This window comes from Choristoneura fumiferana, chromosome 11 (assembly GCF_025370935.1).
Source record: "Choristoneura fumiferana chromosome 11, NRCan_CFum_1, whole genome shotgun sequence".
Classification (NCBI taxonomy): Eukaryota; Metazoa; Arthropoda; class Insecta; order Lepidoptera; family Tortricidae; genus Choristoneura; species Choristoneura fumiferana.
This window is the reverse complement of record NC_133482.1, coordinates 9,863,465-9,882,235: the sequence shown is the minus strand read 5'-3', so window position 1 is coordinate 9,882,235 and position 18,771 is coordinate 9,863,465. Positions and strand designations below refer to the sequence as shown.

Sequence of the window (18,771 nt, the reverse complement as noted above, 5' to 3'; positions counted from 1 at the left end):
CTTTGGCTCATCAGTACTCTAGCATGATCGGTTGTTGCAGCTACGAGGTGCAGGTGGAGGCGGGCGGGCGGCGGCGCGGGCTGGGCGCGCGCGTTCTGCGCGTGCTGGAGCGGCTCGCGCTCGCCACGCGCATGCGCTGCGTGCGACTCACCGCGCTCACGCACAACCCCGCCGCGGCGGCCTTCTTCAGATCGTGCGGGTCAGTCACATCCCTGATATATACAGGCAATTCTGGAGAAGTCACCAGGACCAACCCTGACCCTGGCTGCCTGTCTACTGGTGTGGAGCGAGCGGGTAATACGGAGGGAGACGAGGACTGTGTCTGTCCATAAGCGCAGAGCTAGATAGCAAAGCAGAGCAAGAAAGTAATGCGGAACGGAGATGCGGACTGTGTCTGTTGTACGCGCGGAGGTAAGTAGATAGCGGAATGGAGCGAGAAAGTAATGTGGAGCGAGTCCCGCACTGTTTTTCCGTTCGCAGAGCTTCCCCAATCGCGCTTTTTTCTGCGCCCCGCTTCGCCGCTCGCGCTCGTTTCTCCGCCCTGCTACCCCGTTCCTCTTCCTGGCTCCACATCCCGGTTTTGTATGAATTTTTAGGGTTCTGTACCTCAAAAGGAAAAAAACGGAACCCTTATAGGATCACTTTTTATCCGTCTGCCTGTCTGTCAAGACGCTTTTTCTCGGGAACGCGTGGAGGTATCAAGCTGAAATTTATATCAAATACTGAGGTCCTACTGTCCCTTGGAGCTGTGAAAAATCAAACTTCTAAGCCAACACATTCAAAAGATGCAGCCGTTTATGCACCAAATTTCCGCAAATTTTCGAAACTCACAAGGGAATCAAAACCTACAGGGTACTTCCCGTGAATTCAGAATCTTGAAATTTGGTATGAAGGTAGCTATTATAACACAACCAACTAAAAAAGGTCTGAAAATCTTGATTTTTTATGTCTGTCTGTAAATATCAATTACCAATATAATCTGACCCCACACTGCGTACATTTTGCTTAAGAGTAGGGCTCTGCATACACTTGATGTATTAAATCACTCGGAAAAAGTGAGAAATATCTTCAAGACACGATTCCCGTTTACTTACATACCTATAAATGTGTACGGAACCCTCGGTGCGCGAGTCCGACTCGCACTTGCCCGGTTTTTCAAGCTAGTGCCCTGTCCACTGAAATGGAGCGTAGATTTTATGCATTGGTACATTTTTATCTCGCACACCGCTCCGCTGACTCGCTTCGCTCCAGTAGAAAAGCAGTCTTAGGCTGTGGCTCCACTGAGGCGGAGACGAGCGGAGCGGAGAGGAGATGCATAGGCATCGACCAATACACGTCTGATGATAATGAGGCGGACACGAAATGTGGATTCAAGTAATATGATTGGTCGATCCCTACACGTCTCCTCTCCGCTCCGCTCGTCTCCGCCTCAGTGAAGCCGCAGCTTTACCAATCCAGTTAATTATTATTGCGTTTGCATATCGTAGCATTAATTAAGTAGTGAGGTTAGTTTTCCTTTAGATTTCGTTTTTGGTCGTGTAAAATGTGGGTTCTTACACCTCACAAAATCTAATCGTACCTACCTGAAATAAAGAGGTTATTTTTAATGTAATTTTGAAAACATCTAGGTTACTTACTACACTCGACAAATTTTTCGGACTGTTTTTATTTACTCTTAAATCTTTAAATTGAAAGGTAATCGATATTAGGAACAGCTCTCGGATAAATAGATACTAAACTTATTCATGGTAAAGAATGGCACCTGCCGCACCATACGTAAAATCGCACGCTAAGTAGCCTAATTAGATGATAGTCTGGAGATAATGATGTATGAGTGACTGCAATGATTATAACGCCTATGATCCAAGCACGATGACCGAAAGGTCGTGATCTTGACTGCTATCGCCCAAAACCAAAACGTATTCCATTTTTGTTGTGCACGTGCAGATTTACTGCATATCGAAGTAAAAAAACCACTAATTAGCTTTTATCAGCCGCGTACGTAAAAAATAAGTAAATATAAATGTCTCAACGCAGCAACGAGCGAGCATCTCGCGTCATAAGTACCAATATCTCTCCTTTTAGGTATCTCGTCGCACGTTTGGTGGATAGCTCAATGTTAACTGAATATCACAATACATTGCACAATATGCGCAGCACGCCGATGTCAATGACGGTTTTGAATTTAGTTTCGTAACTGGTGGGTGCCCAATTCCTTGTCTTTGCCTGTCCTCTCCTTAGTCCCTTTTCTTTTATTTATTTATTTTTATTTATTTATTTATAATTTCACAAAACTTAAATCTATCCTTACAGGTAAATATGCCCAATGCGATAGACAAGTCAGAATTTAGAGACGGGTCATAATTACTAGTGTTCAGTAGTCAGTGAAATTTACCACCATACATCCGATTATTCCGGGAGTTTAAAAAAATATTTTCTCACCGTTTTAGGGTTCCGTAGTCCTACAAGAAAACCTTTTTTTATAATTCGCCATGTCCGTCCATCTGTTCTTCCGCGTCTTAGCACGGAGACTATACTGTAACCTATATGTTAAGTAACCAAACTGATTAAATAGTAAAATAATTTAAAAAAAAACTTGGGGTTACCTCCCCTACACGTAATTGGGAATGTTTTGTTTACTCCCTAAACTCGTGTGTGATTTCGTTGGCTAGGTCTTTTAAAAACATTACTTTAAATAGACTTAACAAGCTAACGAGCAATAGTCAATCAAAACTGAATAGGTACTGAATATTTGCCGCATATTAGTAATTTAGTAGGGTTACACTGCATCTGGCCTGACATGCACTTGGTCGGTTTTATAGCATCATATTGCTTTGATAAATTTGATAAGAGCGCTAAGATAATAACTAAACCGTGCGGCGCGAACTGAGACCTGTCTAGTCTAACGCACTTGAAAACACGATAGTTTTCACCACTTCTTTCTGTCACGCGGTGTAGGTCGATGATAGAAAGAGATCGTGAATGCGATCGCGAACGCTAGAGCGTTAGACAATACGACCACTTATTATCTCTTGTTTAATAATGGCCTCTCCTGTTCCAGGTACATCTTAGACGAGACGAGCCCCGCACTTGAAGAGGCAGCGCATTACGAAATACTGAGCAAAGCGACGGAGCCGGAGGGTGAGGAGATCGAGAGTTAACATTCGTAGCTTAGTGGAAATTTTAGACCTTCCAATAAATCGGGTGCCACGAGCACCACCTTAACAGGAACTTTCTCTCTCAATGAAATATAAATAAAATACAGTAGACGAATATTTTCGTGAAGCTAATATTTCTTCTTAATTATAACACAACTATTTATGAGTTACTGAAACTGTACATCGTGTGAAGATATTTCAACTACATGTTTTATTATTTAAAGAGCAACATTAATGTAATATTAATTTGTAATTTTTCTATCCGCATTTATAAGTACTTGCGGACGGTCAGCTGAGCAGGCCATCATTTTAATAAATAAATAAGTAATAATAAAAATCATACAAAAAATCAACAAATATAACAAAATAGACTATGTTAGAGGTCATGGATCCGCAGTGGAGCGGTATGCTTGCAGCAACTGGATTAATTGAGACACCAATATCGTTGTAGCTCTCTTTAATATTCACTGTTAGAACCGTTTAACCCCCGAAGGGTATAAAACGGATATTTAGGTTTCATCCGTAGCTTGAACTACAGTGAGATTACCCTTTCGTTATTCGTAGTAAACCATATTTTTTTTCCTTATCTGTGGTCACATGAGAGAACGAGATGTTCGGTTAACTATCTGTTAATTACGAGCGTTTATACCTGCTGAGCTGGCAACGTTGCATTTTTGTTAGTTTTTCTTGATTATTCCATAAAAATTGAATGAAAATTAAAAATGTTTAATGTGTCTACTCCAATAAACTTTTATATTCCTTAAAAACGAATTTATGTTTATGCCCGGTTTTTAAATAAAATAAAAGTCTATAACGAATATTTATTGGAGTAGACACAAGTTGAAGTAGCAAAAGCGCGGGGAAACGTCATCGAGACTTTTAGCTGTCAAACCTTACTTTTTCTAATCAAATCAATGTGACAAGCCTGAGGCATTATGTCAACACTCAACACTATCCCTCTCTCTTTCTAACCTTCCTGACCATTGGCTATATATACAATAGAATTTTTACCTGCAGTCTCGCTAAAGCTATCCTCCTATCCGAGGTCATGTGTGACGTTGACCCACTATCCTGGGAGTCTTGACTGGATGCTGCATTAGCCGAAGCAAACATGGAATGCAGTCCCTTCTGATCTTCCCTCTTCTTCTTAAAGCATTTCTTGTTTTGTGGCCGGTCCTCTTGCAGAAACTGCAGAATAACGGATTCTTCTTCTTCTTATTAACATAATATGACGTCAAGACTTCTTTGCCATTGCGCCGATGCTCCTCCTGTAGCAGGTGCATCCGGACTAGTTCGCTTGTAAGCTTGCCTGTCAGACAGGCTGTCTCCAAACCGGATACTAGGTTGTCAAACTCCTGTGACAGGCCGCTTAGCAGGATCTCCGCAACCTCATCGTCTTCAATGATTTTACCGATATCCGCCAGTTGCTGCACTAGCCGCATTACTGCCTCAATGTACTCTGATACTCCGCTGTACTGTTTGTATTCAATCTTGTGGAGTTGTCTGAGTAATCAAACCTTCCTGTATAAACCCTTCGGTTCAAATGTGTTCGCTAACTTTTGCCAGGCTTCTTTTGCAGTCTTTGCATCACGCACATATTGATAGAGAGTCGGTTTAATTGCGAGGCAAATACGAGCCAGGGCGCGGCTGTCTGTGGTAGCATCAGTATTGGTGCCGTCGATGCACTTCCACATTCCATCCAGGGTCAGTAACATTTGCATAGCAAATTTCCAGTTTACATAATTACTTATACCTTCCAGTTTCTTAACGGGGATATTTGTCGTAGTTTCCGTCTTCGACATAATCTTAAATTGTGTAAACGTTTGCACGAGGGGATTAGTGCAAACTTATAACCTCAAAAAAATATTCGTGTGATTTTCCTTGTTGGTATAATTGTTGAGCAATCACACGGCGTTGGGATTTCTCTGGGCACTCAAACCTGTTAGCAAGAACAATTGCGCTGTGGGCTGCGTCGCCGTGCGATATACTTACCAGAGGGCTATTCGTATGAGGTGTATGTCGAAAACAAAAAAACGCAAATCCAGCCAATGTTGATCTTTATATCATATTAATAATATACTTCCACATTGTGAGGCATAAATTAAGTATAACATTAGAAGATGGACACTGATTATTTATTAAGACTAAAAAGATGCACCATAGCACTCGTGGGTATTTTTGACAAGTCAAGACAACAGACTAGATAAAAGAGAGTGCAAAGGATGAGCTGTCATAGACAATGCTAATGTGGGGAGTACACATAAAATCTAACACAGACATATCGTTATGTTCCGTAAAATCCACTCGATGCAGTTTCCTCAGCAATAATACGCGTCGATACAAGCCACGTCTTCAAATATAACAGGTAATTTTTTCCATACCTGCTTTACAGAAGCAAAGTGGTAGATTTTTTTTGACATTCATAAGTGCTTCTTATAGCCTAAGTTGAATAAAGTTATTTTGACTTTGACAAAGGTACCATAATCTAGGAAATTCTTGTGTTTCTGGTGTCTACTATCTAGCCTTTTCAGCAGACTGCCGTTTAGGTCTATGATTAAGTTCCTGACTTGTACCTATTAGGTCTACAGGCCTCATATTACCAGCGACATCATCTGTCTCACTTGATGGTTGGATAATTTGCCTTGGTGTTTGATCAGCTTCAATCGTCTCAGCTAATCACGAACACCAGCGTCTTCTAGTTCGTATGATAAGGATGAAATACTGATCTTAACTCTATGTTCGCATCTCGCATCTTTAGTTTCTCTGACTTTCCAGACTGTTTTATTCCCATCAGACTTAATCTTAACTAGATCTCCGGGTCTTACTGCCGCTGATTAACTATAGTACCCCCTGCCCCGCCGTTATCATGGCGCTACCGGAGCCAGGAATAGCATGGCCGCTGGGGACTAGGGGGGGTCTGAGGTGATTTTGTGGGTTCATATTTATTATTATTTTATCTTGTAACCTTGGGGGCAAAATGCTTTAGTCGCCACGCTTGGCAGGCGGGTGGGCGACCGCAGTTATACCAGATAGTTCGCGGAGGACGCTGCTGCCCGTGCCCATCCTCCGGTTTATCCCTTAGTCGCCTCTTACTTAAGACACCTACGGGAAGAGATGGGGTGGTGCAATTCTCGACTGACACCGCACGGCATGCGGCGGCGGCTTGAAACTATCGCACTTTATTCTAGATTATTTGTGCGTGATACCACCTTTCTCTTAGACTTGGAAGGTACTGAAAATATTTTTATAAAATAACTCGTCAGATATTTTGTCCTTTTTTTTTTCAAATTTCAATTACTTTTCTTTTCATTTCTGTTACGGGTCCTGGGCTTCAGCATCCGCAGGTGATGCAGGAACCATTGAGGAGTAAATCTGCAGGTGTCAATATGTGTTCCAATCTTATCGTCGATGACTGTTGTTCCGCGTTCATGCCGAGTAATTTTAGAAATCGTAAATGCCTCTCCGCTTCGTTTTTGTATGGCAATCTTTGACAGTTTTGTCTATTGTTTTTATTCTATACAGGGCCACGTAAAAGGCATCGATGACGACACTGCGCTGCTGTCGTACCTTTCTTTTAATGTCTCTATCGAAATATTATTAACTTTTGTTTGTAGTGTCTAAACCTTAAATAACATCCCGGGATTCCTCTTCCATTGCCGATTGTAGATATACTTAAATCTACATTCGATGCGAATTGGTCCCAAAATGGATGTCATTTCAGGGCATCGCACTTAAACTTTGGTAGGTCCATGGTATGCATCTTGCTGGTAATTACGTGAGGTTTCTAGAGAAGTGGTTTGCCGCTTATTGTATTACGTCCTGGCTTTCGTTTCGGCAATTCTTTTGTCTAACTTTGTGTTTTGTCGGTTTGTTTGACGATACTTTATCTGCAGAGGGTTTGAAAATAAACCCATTTAAAAATAATTGTATGTTTCAGATATAAATCTCTCGTTTGTGATTTTAGTACTAGCCTCGTCTATAGGCAGATTATTCTCGCCTAATCTTTTTAAGACATGCTTCCCTGGTGTCATAAGCGATTTGAATAAAATGATATACTATGTCATTTTAGGCGGGTTCTTATCGCCGATGATTATGTTCCGCGTTCTCGCCGAGTAATTTTAAAATTCGTAAATGTCTCTCGACTTCATTTAACGTTGTACGGCAATCTTTGACAATTTTGTTAATGTTTTTATTCTACACAGGGCCATATAATAGGCATCGATGATGTGATGAAACTCTGCTTGTCGTACATTTCTTTCTATGAACTAAAATAATTTCCTTGCTCACCCGCGACCTTACGACAGCTAAGCTTATGCAAAATAGGCGTGTTCATGCAGTTCCTCCATCAGTACACCAGCACATGCTACCAGTTGTTAGACCCAACCAGTTGTTGTGTCTAACAACTGGTAGCATGTTGTACGGTTGTGTCACTCTGAAGATGAGCTCTGGTTGAGTTCGAAACGCGTCAGTGTAGTGTGGTGGTGGTGATAGATGGGTTTGTGTGATTTGTGTGTGTTCTTACAGTGTGGCAAAGTAACGCCTGATTCAATAAATTATTTCTTTCTTTGTCTCTATTGCAATATTATAATTTTTGTTTGTAGTGTCTAAACCTTGAATAACATCCCGGGCTTCGCCTTCTGTTGCCGATTGTTGATATAACAATTTATCGACATCAGAGATATTTCTGTTATCTACGTTCGTTGCGAATCGGTCCCAAAATAAATGTCATTTCAGGACATCGCCATCAAACTTTGGTAGCTCCATGGTAGGCAGCTTGGGGTTTCCACACAAGTGGTTTGCTGCTTATTGTATTACGTCCTGGCTCCATTTCAGCTATTCTTTTGTCTAACTTTGGATTTTGTCGATGTCGAAGGGCCACTTCTTGACTGACTTGCTGACCGATGAAAATTATGCGACTGTGACTGACGATTATCTTTTTATCATGACCGATGACTATTTATATTCTTGGATGATTGACCATTGTAATTTTGACTATGTGGGTATTGCTTTCTTGACTGGCTCCTGCTCTGACTTGTTCCTCTTACTCTTGACTTGTTTCCTTGACAATTATATAAAACTTGTTTTTCCTTATTTAATTCAGCTGCTTGTGACTGTGTAGTAATTAGAGTTTTAGCTAAATGAAGTGCTTTTGTCGGCGTTAAGTCAGTTTCCAATAGTAATTTTTCTCGAACATGTTGGTAGTTTTAGTCATAGTCATAGTCATAGTCATATATCTTTATTCCATTGACACAAATAAATTATGCACTAGAACAAGTCTTACATACGAGTATTACAACAAAAATAAGCCTACAGTTAACAAAAGGGAAAAATAAATTTAAATTACAAAAATCTTAATTTGATGTCAAATAATAATAATTAAAATTGTAAAATATAGAAAAAAATAACATTAATTTAATTGGCAGATATGTCCATTTCTATACAATATTTATTTTTCATTAAAATTTTATGTCAAAATAGTCTTTAATACTATACAGAGCCTCTCGAGTCAACTTCTTTTTAAGAAAGGTTTTAAATTTGACATCATTCATTGATTTTACTGACACGGGTAGATGGTTATACATTTTTAAACTTTGGAAAATAAAACATTTTCTAGTTTTTGCCAATCGCACTCGTGGCAGGCGCAGCATATCTTTGCCTCTGGTGGGATAATTATGATCGTCACCTCTTTTCGGAGTGCTGCTTAGGTGCTTTCTTGCATATAACAAGTTCCTAAAAGCGAAAAGTGAGTACAGCGTCATAATATTGGCCTCCTTAAATAAATTTCTACAGGATTGTCGCATTGGTAACTTGTATATATTTCTAAGTGCCCTTTTTTGCAATTTGAATACTCGAATGGAGGTTGCTGCATGTCCCCAAATCAGGGCACCATAAGACATCACTGAATGGAAATAAGCATAGTAAACTGTTTTGCCTGATGTAATTCCGCAGATTTCCCTAATTCTCTTGACGGCAAAAGCAGCTTTACTTAGTTTTTTACAAAGCAAGTCGATATGATGATCCCACTTCAACGCACTGTCTATTGTCATTCCTAAAAATTTTGAAACTTTAGTACCTACTAGCAAATTTTCATCACATTTCAATTCTAATGTTTGCTGGGATGGTCTTAAACTATAGAACATTAGTTCTGTCTTATCCGCATTTAATTTAAGTTTATTAGCGGTGAACCAGCTTTTGATTTGTTCGAGAATTATCTTAACATTGTTTATTGTGTCGTCAAGTTTCTGGTCGTATACCAGAAATGATGTGTCGTCAGCGTATTTGACAATATTACACTTCAAACAATCAGGAATAACACTCGAGAGATCGTTAATGTAAATGATGAATAGCAAGGGTCCTAATATAGAGCCTTGAGGCACGCCTCTTGCTATCTTAACACTTTCTGATCTTTCATCACCCACTTGTACAGTCTGATCCCTCTCTTTTAGGTACGACTGAATTAGCTGAAGATCAATGTCTTTAATGCCGTAAGATGATAACTTAGCTAATAGAATATCGTGGTCTACCATATCAAATGCCTTGGAAAGGTCACAAAAAACACCTATACACCTTTGTTTGTTCTCAACACCTGTGTGAACGTGTTTGACAAAAGCTGCAATGGCGTCCTCGGTGGATAGACCCTTTCGAAAACCAAATTGATCAGGGCTAATTATATTATTTAGTGTGAAATAATCATTTAGTCTAGAAAACATAACCTTTTCAAAAATTTTGCTAAAAGACGGAAGAATTGAAACAGGACGATAATTATCAGGAGACATAGAATCTCCTTTTTTATGGATTGGGACTATTTTAGCTTTTTTAAGTAATTTCGGGAAAACACCACATTGAAAACATTGATTAATTATATCTGCGATTATTTGTGCTATTGGCATGATTGTTAACTTCACAATTTTTATCGATACACCCCACAGATCATAGGTATCTTTATTTTTTAAACTCTTACAGGCTGCTAAAACCTCTTTCACACTGACATTTGACCATTTGAATGATTCAATAGGCGGGTCAAATTTGATGAAATTTGTAGCGTAACAATTAGAAACTGGCTCTGCAGAACATGTTTGTATATTTGAGAAGAAATTGCTCAATATTTTTGATACCTGTTTGGCATCTTTATACAGTTTACCCTCTTGAGTTAAATTTATATTATCATTTTTACGTTTCTTATAACCTGTTTCACCACTGATCACATTCCAGGCAGTTTTTATTTTATTTGCTGACTTTTCGATTTTTTGACGAAGCCAATTGGACTTAGCTTGTCTACATACTTTTCTAAAGATACGTTTGTAGTTTTTGAAATAGACCCTAAAAGATTCATTTTTGCCTATTTTATTGTATTTAGTGTTTAATTCAAATAACTCCTTCTTACTGCGCCGGATGCCTGCAGATGCCCATTCATTAAATGTCGTTTTTTCCGGTACAGAGACCTTTCTTTGTGGCAGTACGTTATTAAGAACGCGCATGTACATATTAAAAAACCTATTAAAATTTTCTTCCGGATCATGGCTCATTTCGAAGTCACAAAATTCATAATGTAGTTTACTATTTAATTCGTTGATTTTAGCATGTGTGAGAAGTCGTTTATTGTAAGTGACTCTGCTTGATTTCCAGTCTGTCTCAGGGGTCATCTCCATTGTCAAAACTTGACCAGAGTGATCCGAACATGTAACCCTAATATCACAAACTCGATATGTATCCAAATTGGTAAAAATATTATCAAGGCAACGAGACTTCCTGGTATGAAATTGTACAGTTTGCTTAAGATCATACGATAGCAGAATGTCACACAAGGACTCCGCTTTTTGACAATTTTCATTAAATTTTACGTTAAAGTCCCCACAGAGTATAATTCGCGTATTATTTTTAGATGCTATGTCCATAACATGTTGGATTATAGACAAAAATGCAGAGTAATCACCGCTTGGAGGCCTATATGTGACAATTACTACTAACTTTTGCAGCACCAACTCCACGGCGCATACTTCTGCCACACATTCTTTCGATAGGATATTTATATCTAATCTCTCCTTAAACCTGACATTGTTCTTAATTAAGATTGCCACGCCACCATGAATATGATGGGATCTAATGAATTTAGCACCAAATTTGTAACCATCCACTGAACATGACGATACATTGTGATCTTGTACCCAGGTTTCAGTTAGGCACATAACATTTATTTGTAACTCGTGTAAGGACAAAGACAGTTGATTAACCTTGTTACTTATGCCTTGAACGTTTTGGTGGGCCACAGAAAATGATGAAGAATCTATATGTCTTAAGCTACCTCTAAAAAAGCATGTTTCGAGTCGGATTGAGATGCAGGCTTTATATTTTGTTCAGGGGGTCGTAATTGCTTGCTTCATGTGGTTTTTTCGGACTTGCCGGCGGCAATTTCATTTAAATTGCATATAAAAATATCCGTTATTAATATCTCTGAGTGTGCCAAATTCACATGTTTTACTTAAATTCACCAAATCTGTCATGAAATCATCTACGGACTCGTTTTGCATTTGTTTTCTTGTAAAAAATTTAAAAGATTCGTATGTAACTTTCGTTCTCGGTACGAAATATTCTTGAAATTTCTTGACTAGATCACATAATTTAATTGTATTTACGTCCACACCGAATGAATTAAATATATCTAGCGAATCTTGTCCGATCATATGTAAAAATACGGCTACTTTTCTTTTTCCGCTTTCTTCTGACAGTTCACTTGCGGTCATGTACAATTTAAAACTTTGGTACCATTTTTTCCAGTTTACGGCTATATTTCCATGCAAAGAAAGTGGTTCCAGTTGACTATTTATTGTAATTCTGCGCCTTGACGAGTATATTTCATTATTATCTGGCATTCTTTCGACTGTGTTGAGTATGACTTGTTAAAATTTTTGAATAAAAACTGACTAACCTGACGAATGACGATGACTTTCGATTTTCTTTTAGTTGCACTTTTCTGTTTCTTTAAATATATTTCTTCTTTACTTCTGACACCATGTTATAAATGAAGGAAAACGACGACATTTTCAGCTTGAGATGATATATTAGAAATATTAAAGGATTACAAGCAAGGATTATAATTTACGTTACGAGACGAGGCTAACAGCTGTTGACTTCACTTAGTTCCAGTCAACGCCGCTTGATGGCGCTGCGTTTCATTATACGCATACTACATTCCAATAGTTGCCATATGTGCACTTGCTTCAAACTGGTTCCAGAAGTCATCCGTTGCTTTGTTGTTGTTGGCACAATTACTACGGCTTGGCTGCTTACACTTTTCTAGAGATGCTGCAGTGTCGTTACACTCGGATAAGGGGATTGGTTTGTCAGTCCTGAACTCTAGCTCCATGCAGTCTCGTATTATCTTTATCTTAATATTAAGAGTAGGTATTTGTTGAGAGGCCAGTGGATTCGATAACGTGTTCCCTGCTGTTAGGCACAACGAAGTTGAGGAAGGAATCTTCAAAATAAACTTCAGAATTAATCCTATAACGTAGCAGCGTTTATTCCATAATAAACCCACCATTTACAGTTGTCGGATAGCAGTAAAACTTATGGATTAAATATAGGAGCACTCACAAAACAAAGTTCTAACGGAGGTTGATATCGAGAGAGAGAGTACAGAGTAGCAATAACAAAAAGGAAACGGATACGGACAAACTGACGTTTGTCACTGTCAGGTCATTGCGTTATGTTAATGCTTAGATTCAACACTTCCCCTTAAGCATATAACATAACCGCAGATACATAGAGACACATACACTCTACTTTCTGATACAGAGTTCAAAACTGAATTTCTGATGTTTACATGAACTTAATGGTTTAGTTAATATGTCTGCAAACATCCTTTCAGTGCTAAGATACTTAACATTTACAAAATTCCTTTCCACTAGGTCCTTTACATAATGATACCTTATATCTATGTGTTTAGTGCGCTTGTGACAATATTCTCGCTTTTCTAACAATTTGTGCGCACTTTGGTTATCATTGTATACATACAACAATGGAATTTAACTTTAATTCAGTAAATATCTCAGACAGAAAACTGGTTATAAAACATAAATCTTTACATACATCACTAATAGCTAAATATTCACTCTCACAACTTGACAATGCTACACATTTTTGCTTTCGCGACTCCCAGTTAACAATATTATTTCCTAATTTAATTGCAAACCCTGTATAAGACCTACGATCATTATGATCATTGGCAAAGTCTGCGTCGGTATAGGCACATAAATCCAATTGACTACTTTTTACAAACAGTAAACCATAATCAATTGTTCCTGCTAAATACCTTAATATTCTTTTAGCAGCCATCCAATGGTTCAAACCAAAACAGTTGTTATACTGGCTCAACTGGCTATGTCAGGGCGACTACAGACACAAATATATAATAAACAACCTAACAACAAAGTATTGATAAACCAGTTTGCCGCTCAACAAAATTCTTAAAATCAATAAAACGGTCACATACCTCTGACTTGTGCTTGATCAGGTAACAGAATGAACGTCTCGAGTAGTCATCCGTGAAGGTGACAGCAAAGTTTGCACCACCCAAGCTGCTCACTGGCAAGGGACCGGCCACATCTGAGTGTACAAGCTCCAGGGCCTTGGTTGCTCGCTTCCCGCCTCCTTTGGGAAATGGAAGAGATGCCAACTTCCCCTCAAGGCATGGTACACACTCTTGAAGTGCTTCGCCATTCTGAAACATACAACCAATTCTATCCCTAAGGGTGTACATACCTCCTGAGCCAAGGTGACCCAAACGCTGATGCCATAGCTGTACTGCTGGCCTCTGAGCAATAACTGTGGTACTCTGTGACTCCTGCCTATCTTGCAGGAATAAAGAGCACTCCTGTTTGTGCATTCCTTTGCAAAATCCATTCAATTTATACAAACCATTAACATTTTTAGCGGAACTAATCAATTTACCTTTGTTATTGTAAATAAAGCAACCTCCCGAATTGAACATCACTCTCATATTTGACTCTAACAGTTTACTAACTGATATTAAGTTACAAGATAAGTGGGGTACATACAAAACATTACTTAAAGTTAGTACCTGATTAGTAGAAGTCTGTATAGACACCACACCAGTTCCTTCACATTTAAGTCTGTCATTATTGGCTACAGCCACTGAAGAATCACTACAGTCTTTCAAAGAAATGAAACACTCCTTCTTGTTGAACATAGTAGCTGTACAGCCAGAATCCACAAAAATGTCATTCTGTGTCACTTGAACTTGAAATGCAGCAGCCATGCTTTGTTCCGAACCATGATTTAGTTTCTTATCTCTCTTCAACTTGAAGCACTTTGCTTTAATATGACCTTCTTTGTGACAGTAGTTGCAAACTGTTTTCTTCTTCGCTTTTGTGCTATTTGAGATAAATGCTGTTTCGGATGTGCATGTAGCCAGTTTTCTTGTTTCTTCCTGTATTAGTCTAGCTCTGACAAACTCGCTAGACACTGTCGAAGTGAGACAGGCAGTTGACAGGTTTGACACAAGTGGGTTGAACTCTTGTGGTAGGCCACTGAGCAAAAGCTCTGCCACTTCACTATCGTCTATGACCTTGCCGATATCAGCCAACTGTTGTACAATTTTCATTGTATTGTCAATATATGCAGTCATGCTACTATGTTGTGCATATTCTGTTTTGTGCAACTGTCTTAATAGGAGGATTCTTCTGTATAACCCCTTATCTTCAAATATGTCGCTAAGCTTCGTCCAGGCGGATTTAGCGCTTGAGCAGTTCACAATATATTGAAAAAGATTAGGCCGCAGACTAAGTGCAATACGCGCCAGCGCGCGTTGATCACGCGCAGCATCCGTTACATCACCGGTCACGCAGTCCCACAGATTTTCTAGAATGAGCATCATTCTCATTGCGAACTTCCAGGAGTAAAAATTAGACGCACCTTCTAATTTTTCCACTGCGCTAATATAAGATGACGAAGATTGTTGAATTTGCGGAGCGGTTGGATTGCCATCATGGCTTACAACCGGCGACGCTATTACGCCCCGCCCGGCTCCTGTCTCGTCACCGCGTGTGCGTTCGTCGTCGGGCATTCCGTCCCGGAATCAAGCCGGCCAAGTGATCGCTTGCGAGTATTAAAAGATCTTGCGCTGCCACGTCTTCTCAACTCGTTTAATCTGGGCAACTTAACCTGTTGAGAGGCCAGTGGATTCGATAACGTGTTCCCTGCTGTTAGGCACAACGAAGTTGAGGAAGGAATCTTCAAAATAAACTTCAGAATTAATCCTATAACGTAGCAGCGTTTATTCCATAATAAACCCACCATTTACAGTTGTCGGATAGCAGTAAAACTTATGGATTAAATATAGGAGCACTCACAAAACAAAGTTCTAACGGAGGTTGATATCGAGAGAGAGAGTACAGAGTAGCAATAACAAAAAGGAAACGGATACGGACAAACTGACGTTTGTCACTGTCAGGTCATTGCGTTATGTTAATGCTTAGATTCAACAGTATTTCTACTTCTTAGACTTTACAAACACTCACCAAGTTAGCGGATACTAAGTAAACCATCTGCTTCGCACAAACCAACACTTCATTCTAATAATTATGAACCATTTTTTCCTTTCATTATAACCGTTCATGGCCCATATTCATTCTCAATTCTAACACAACCTACTCGCTCGCTATACATTAATCATCTCTCCTACCTACGTCATAGTTGGTGTTACAAGTTATTGATGTTGCGTTCAGAAATAGTTTAAGGGACTTACTAGTAATTCTTAATCGCGATTAACTATTCGCGATAGACCTGCTGCTGAAAATGCACCACCTGCTGTAATCTAAGTCCTTATTTCTTTCTGTCAAAAAGGTTGCCCTGAAGAGATCGCTCTTAAGCGATAAGGTCGCCTATTGCTTATCTTGTAATTTTTCTCTCTGTGTACCTGTTTCAGTATCGCTTACAATAAAGGTGTGGTGTACAATAAAGAGATATTATATTGTATTCGTCAGGTTGATTTTTAGCGAATCCGACTCGCACTTCGACGGTATTGTTGTCTCTGTAAAAATGTCTTGTTAAAAAAATTCACTGTTAACACACATGTAAATGACTTTACTTTTCTACAGCATAGAAAAGTGATGCCATTAGATCTCGTAGCTGTGAAAAAAAAATTCTACGAATACAAAAAAAAAAGAAAAAGAAAAGTCTCCAATATGCTCGGAAATCTCCGCCTAACTGTCGCAAAATAGTACGCGAAGTTCTTCCTTATAAAATCCCACAATTTAAAAAAATATATATCTTTTTTATGAAATTTGTATGATGAAATTCCATTACTTGTTGTATAGTTTTTTTTTTTTACTTTTTTCAATGCACGTTTTATTTAACGACAAGTCAATCCAAACAGCCAAACATTCGGGAAGTTTTTTTTTAAAGTCCTGGTCTTAGATTTAAATTTGGAAGAAACAGCTTATTTAAAAATGCTTAAACAGTTTCACTGTTTTTTTTTTATTTCGATTTCAGAACAATTTAAGAAACCAAAAAAATGGTAACAAAAGCGAAAGGCCGAATTAACTAAAAAGCGTTCAGTAGGTACCACTTTAAACTGTAATTAAGTTATAGAAAGCTTTACTACATTAAAATTTATCTGTTTAATTGATAAAATACAATTTAACATATTTTAATTAAATTATTATTTCTAATGAATGGGCATTATGAGTCGTATGGTGTACCTACTTACTTAAAAAAAAACAAGTAACGCGGGAAAATATAAGGGCAAAAACTTTTTTTTATTTTGATAAGGAGGCAAACGAGCGGGTCATCTGATGGGAAATGAACACCACTGCCCATGAGTACCAACGACTCACGGAGAGTCATTGGTCCGTTGCCAGCCTTTTAAGAAAGTATAAGCCAGCCCTTTTCTTGAAAGCCCCGATTAGTTGTCAGGAGACACTGCTGAACTAACGGAAGTTGATTCCACAATTTCACTTTACGTGGCAGGAAGAGCCGAAGGAAACGCACAGTGGTAGATTTCCATTCATCAAGATGATATCGATGAAATTTAAATTTGAAAACCGTGTCCAAGCATTTAATTTAATATTTTAACAATTTTGCTTTATTTTCTTGGATTATTGGAGAAAAGCACCTAATATGCCACAGTGGAAGTAGCAATTCGTGGATTCGTATTTTTTTATTATTAATTAATATCATTTTTAACTCTACTCATCCACAAATTGCTTTTTCCCGGCCTCAGCAATAGCAATAATGTACTCTGTACACTACAAGCACTACGAGTACATTCCTGTAAATTTATATAATTGTATAATTTCAAGGCTTGAAATATACACTACATTTTTGTTAATTTGTATAATTGTATAATTTCAAAGAAAATAATTATTTTGTTTCTGTCATATTTGCAAAGTCAACTGAATGTGGAAAAATATGCCTTGCTTTAGATTACTAGATATTAGTAAATTTAGCACAAATACTTTTCGTGTAACGTTCCGTAGGTACGTACAACCGTTTGTAACATTTTCTAAGTCGTTAACACTACATAATAATGTGACTCATATCATTAAGGTTATTTTAGTTAAGACAAATAAAAACAGATGGTAAAATAAAGCTGCATTTTATTTAATATAAATATTATTAGTAAGTAGACACTCAGGGCACATTCATAGTCAGTATTTATTCAGAAAAAACAGTAGGTACAAGTATTGTGTTTGGAATAGCTTAAATATAAAGAAATGAAACTAAAAATATTCAACACTTTCAAACCATAAGGTGCATTTCAAACGAGATTTAGTCACTTTTGTACTAGCCTTTTGAGAATTTTCAACGCTGTAAACCTAACCTGCGCCTAACTAAAAGATAATATATGATAGGGCCTTAAGCGTTAAATAATCACGGAAAAAATCCTAACATAATTGTGCGATGCTGATGAGAGTGTATATTTTGTAACAACTTATTAGTTCACAAAGTATCGTTTACAAGTTAATCTGCAACAACAATAGTTTTCAAATATAATCTGTTTTGTGGTATCGTATTTCCACCGCATGGGAGATGGACACAAAAAGGACTTTAACCATTCGAATGCACTGGAGCGAACATCCCTCTACTTGATGCGCACAAATCACTTCGTATAGTTTATTAACACGCTTTTATTAGGTCGACCTGTATGTAACTAACTATGTAATGGAATCTAAGGTACTTAACTAATTTAACCATCTTCCAAGGGTCGTAGCGTAATGAAAATTGGCAGCTGGGAATGTAGTTCTGATGACAATACAATAATATGGTTGGTATTGTCGAACTGATCTGATGATGGAGCCGGAAGATGTGATGTGAAGATGTGTGTTTGCACTTCTGAGAAAGGCCACGTAATGGACTTTGAACACAATCAGGTTTCAAGGTTATAACAAACCTATTATATATTGAATAGTGTAAATATTTCGTTATCAAAGACCAAAAAGTATAAAATAAATTAATAGTTTAAAAAACAATAGAAAAACACGCTTTTTGCACGTAAAAACAAAAAATAAATTATGGATCGTTCAAGTTGTCTCTATTTCTGGGCTGAAGTGTAAACTATGTGCTTTTAATTATAATATTTGATTGTAAAAGC

The 18,771-nt window shown here is 38.2% G+C and overlaps 1 protein-coding gene across 1 annotated transcript in view; it reads left to right on the top strand.

Annotated features, from left to right (window-relative positions):
- Positions 1-4,223, top strand: part of Naa40 (N-alpha-acetyltransferase 40) — a 54,152-nt gene extending 49,929 nt beyond the window's left edge. The window contains exons 4-5 of the mRNA XM_074094490.1: positions 41-199; positions 3,062-4,223. Coding sequence (XP_073950591.1) covers positions 41-199; positions 3,062-3,161 — 259 coding nt within the window. The 3' untranslated portion in view covers positions 3,162-4,223. The remainder of the gene's footprint in view (positions 1-40; positions 200-3,061) is intronic.
- The last annotated feature ends 14,548 nt before the right edge of the window (positions 4,224-18,771 follow it).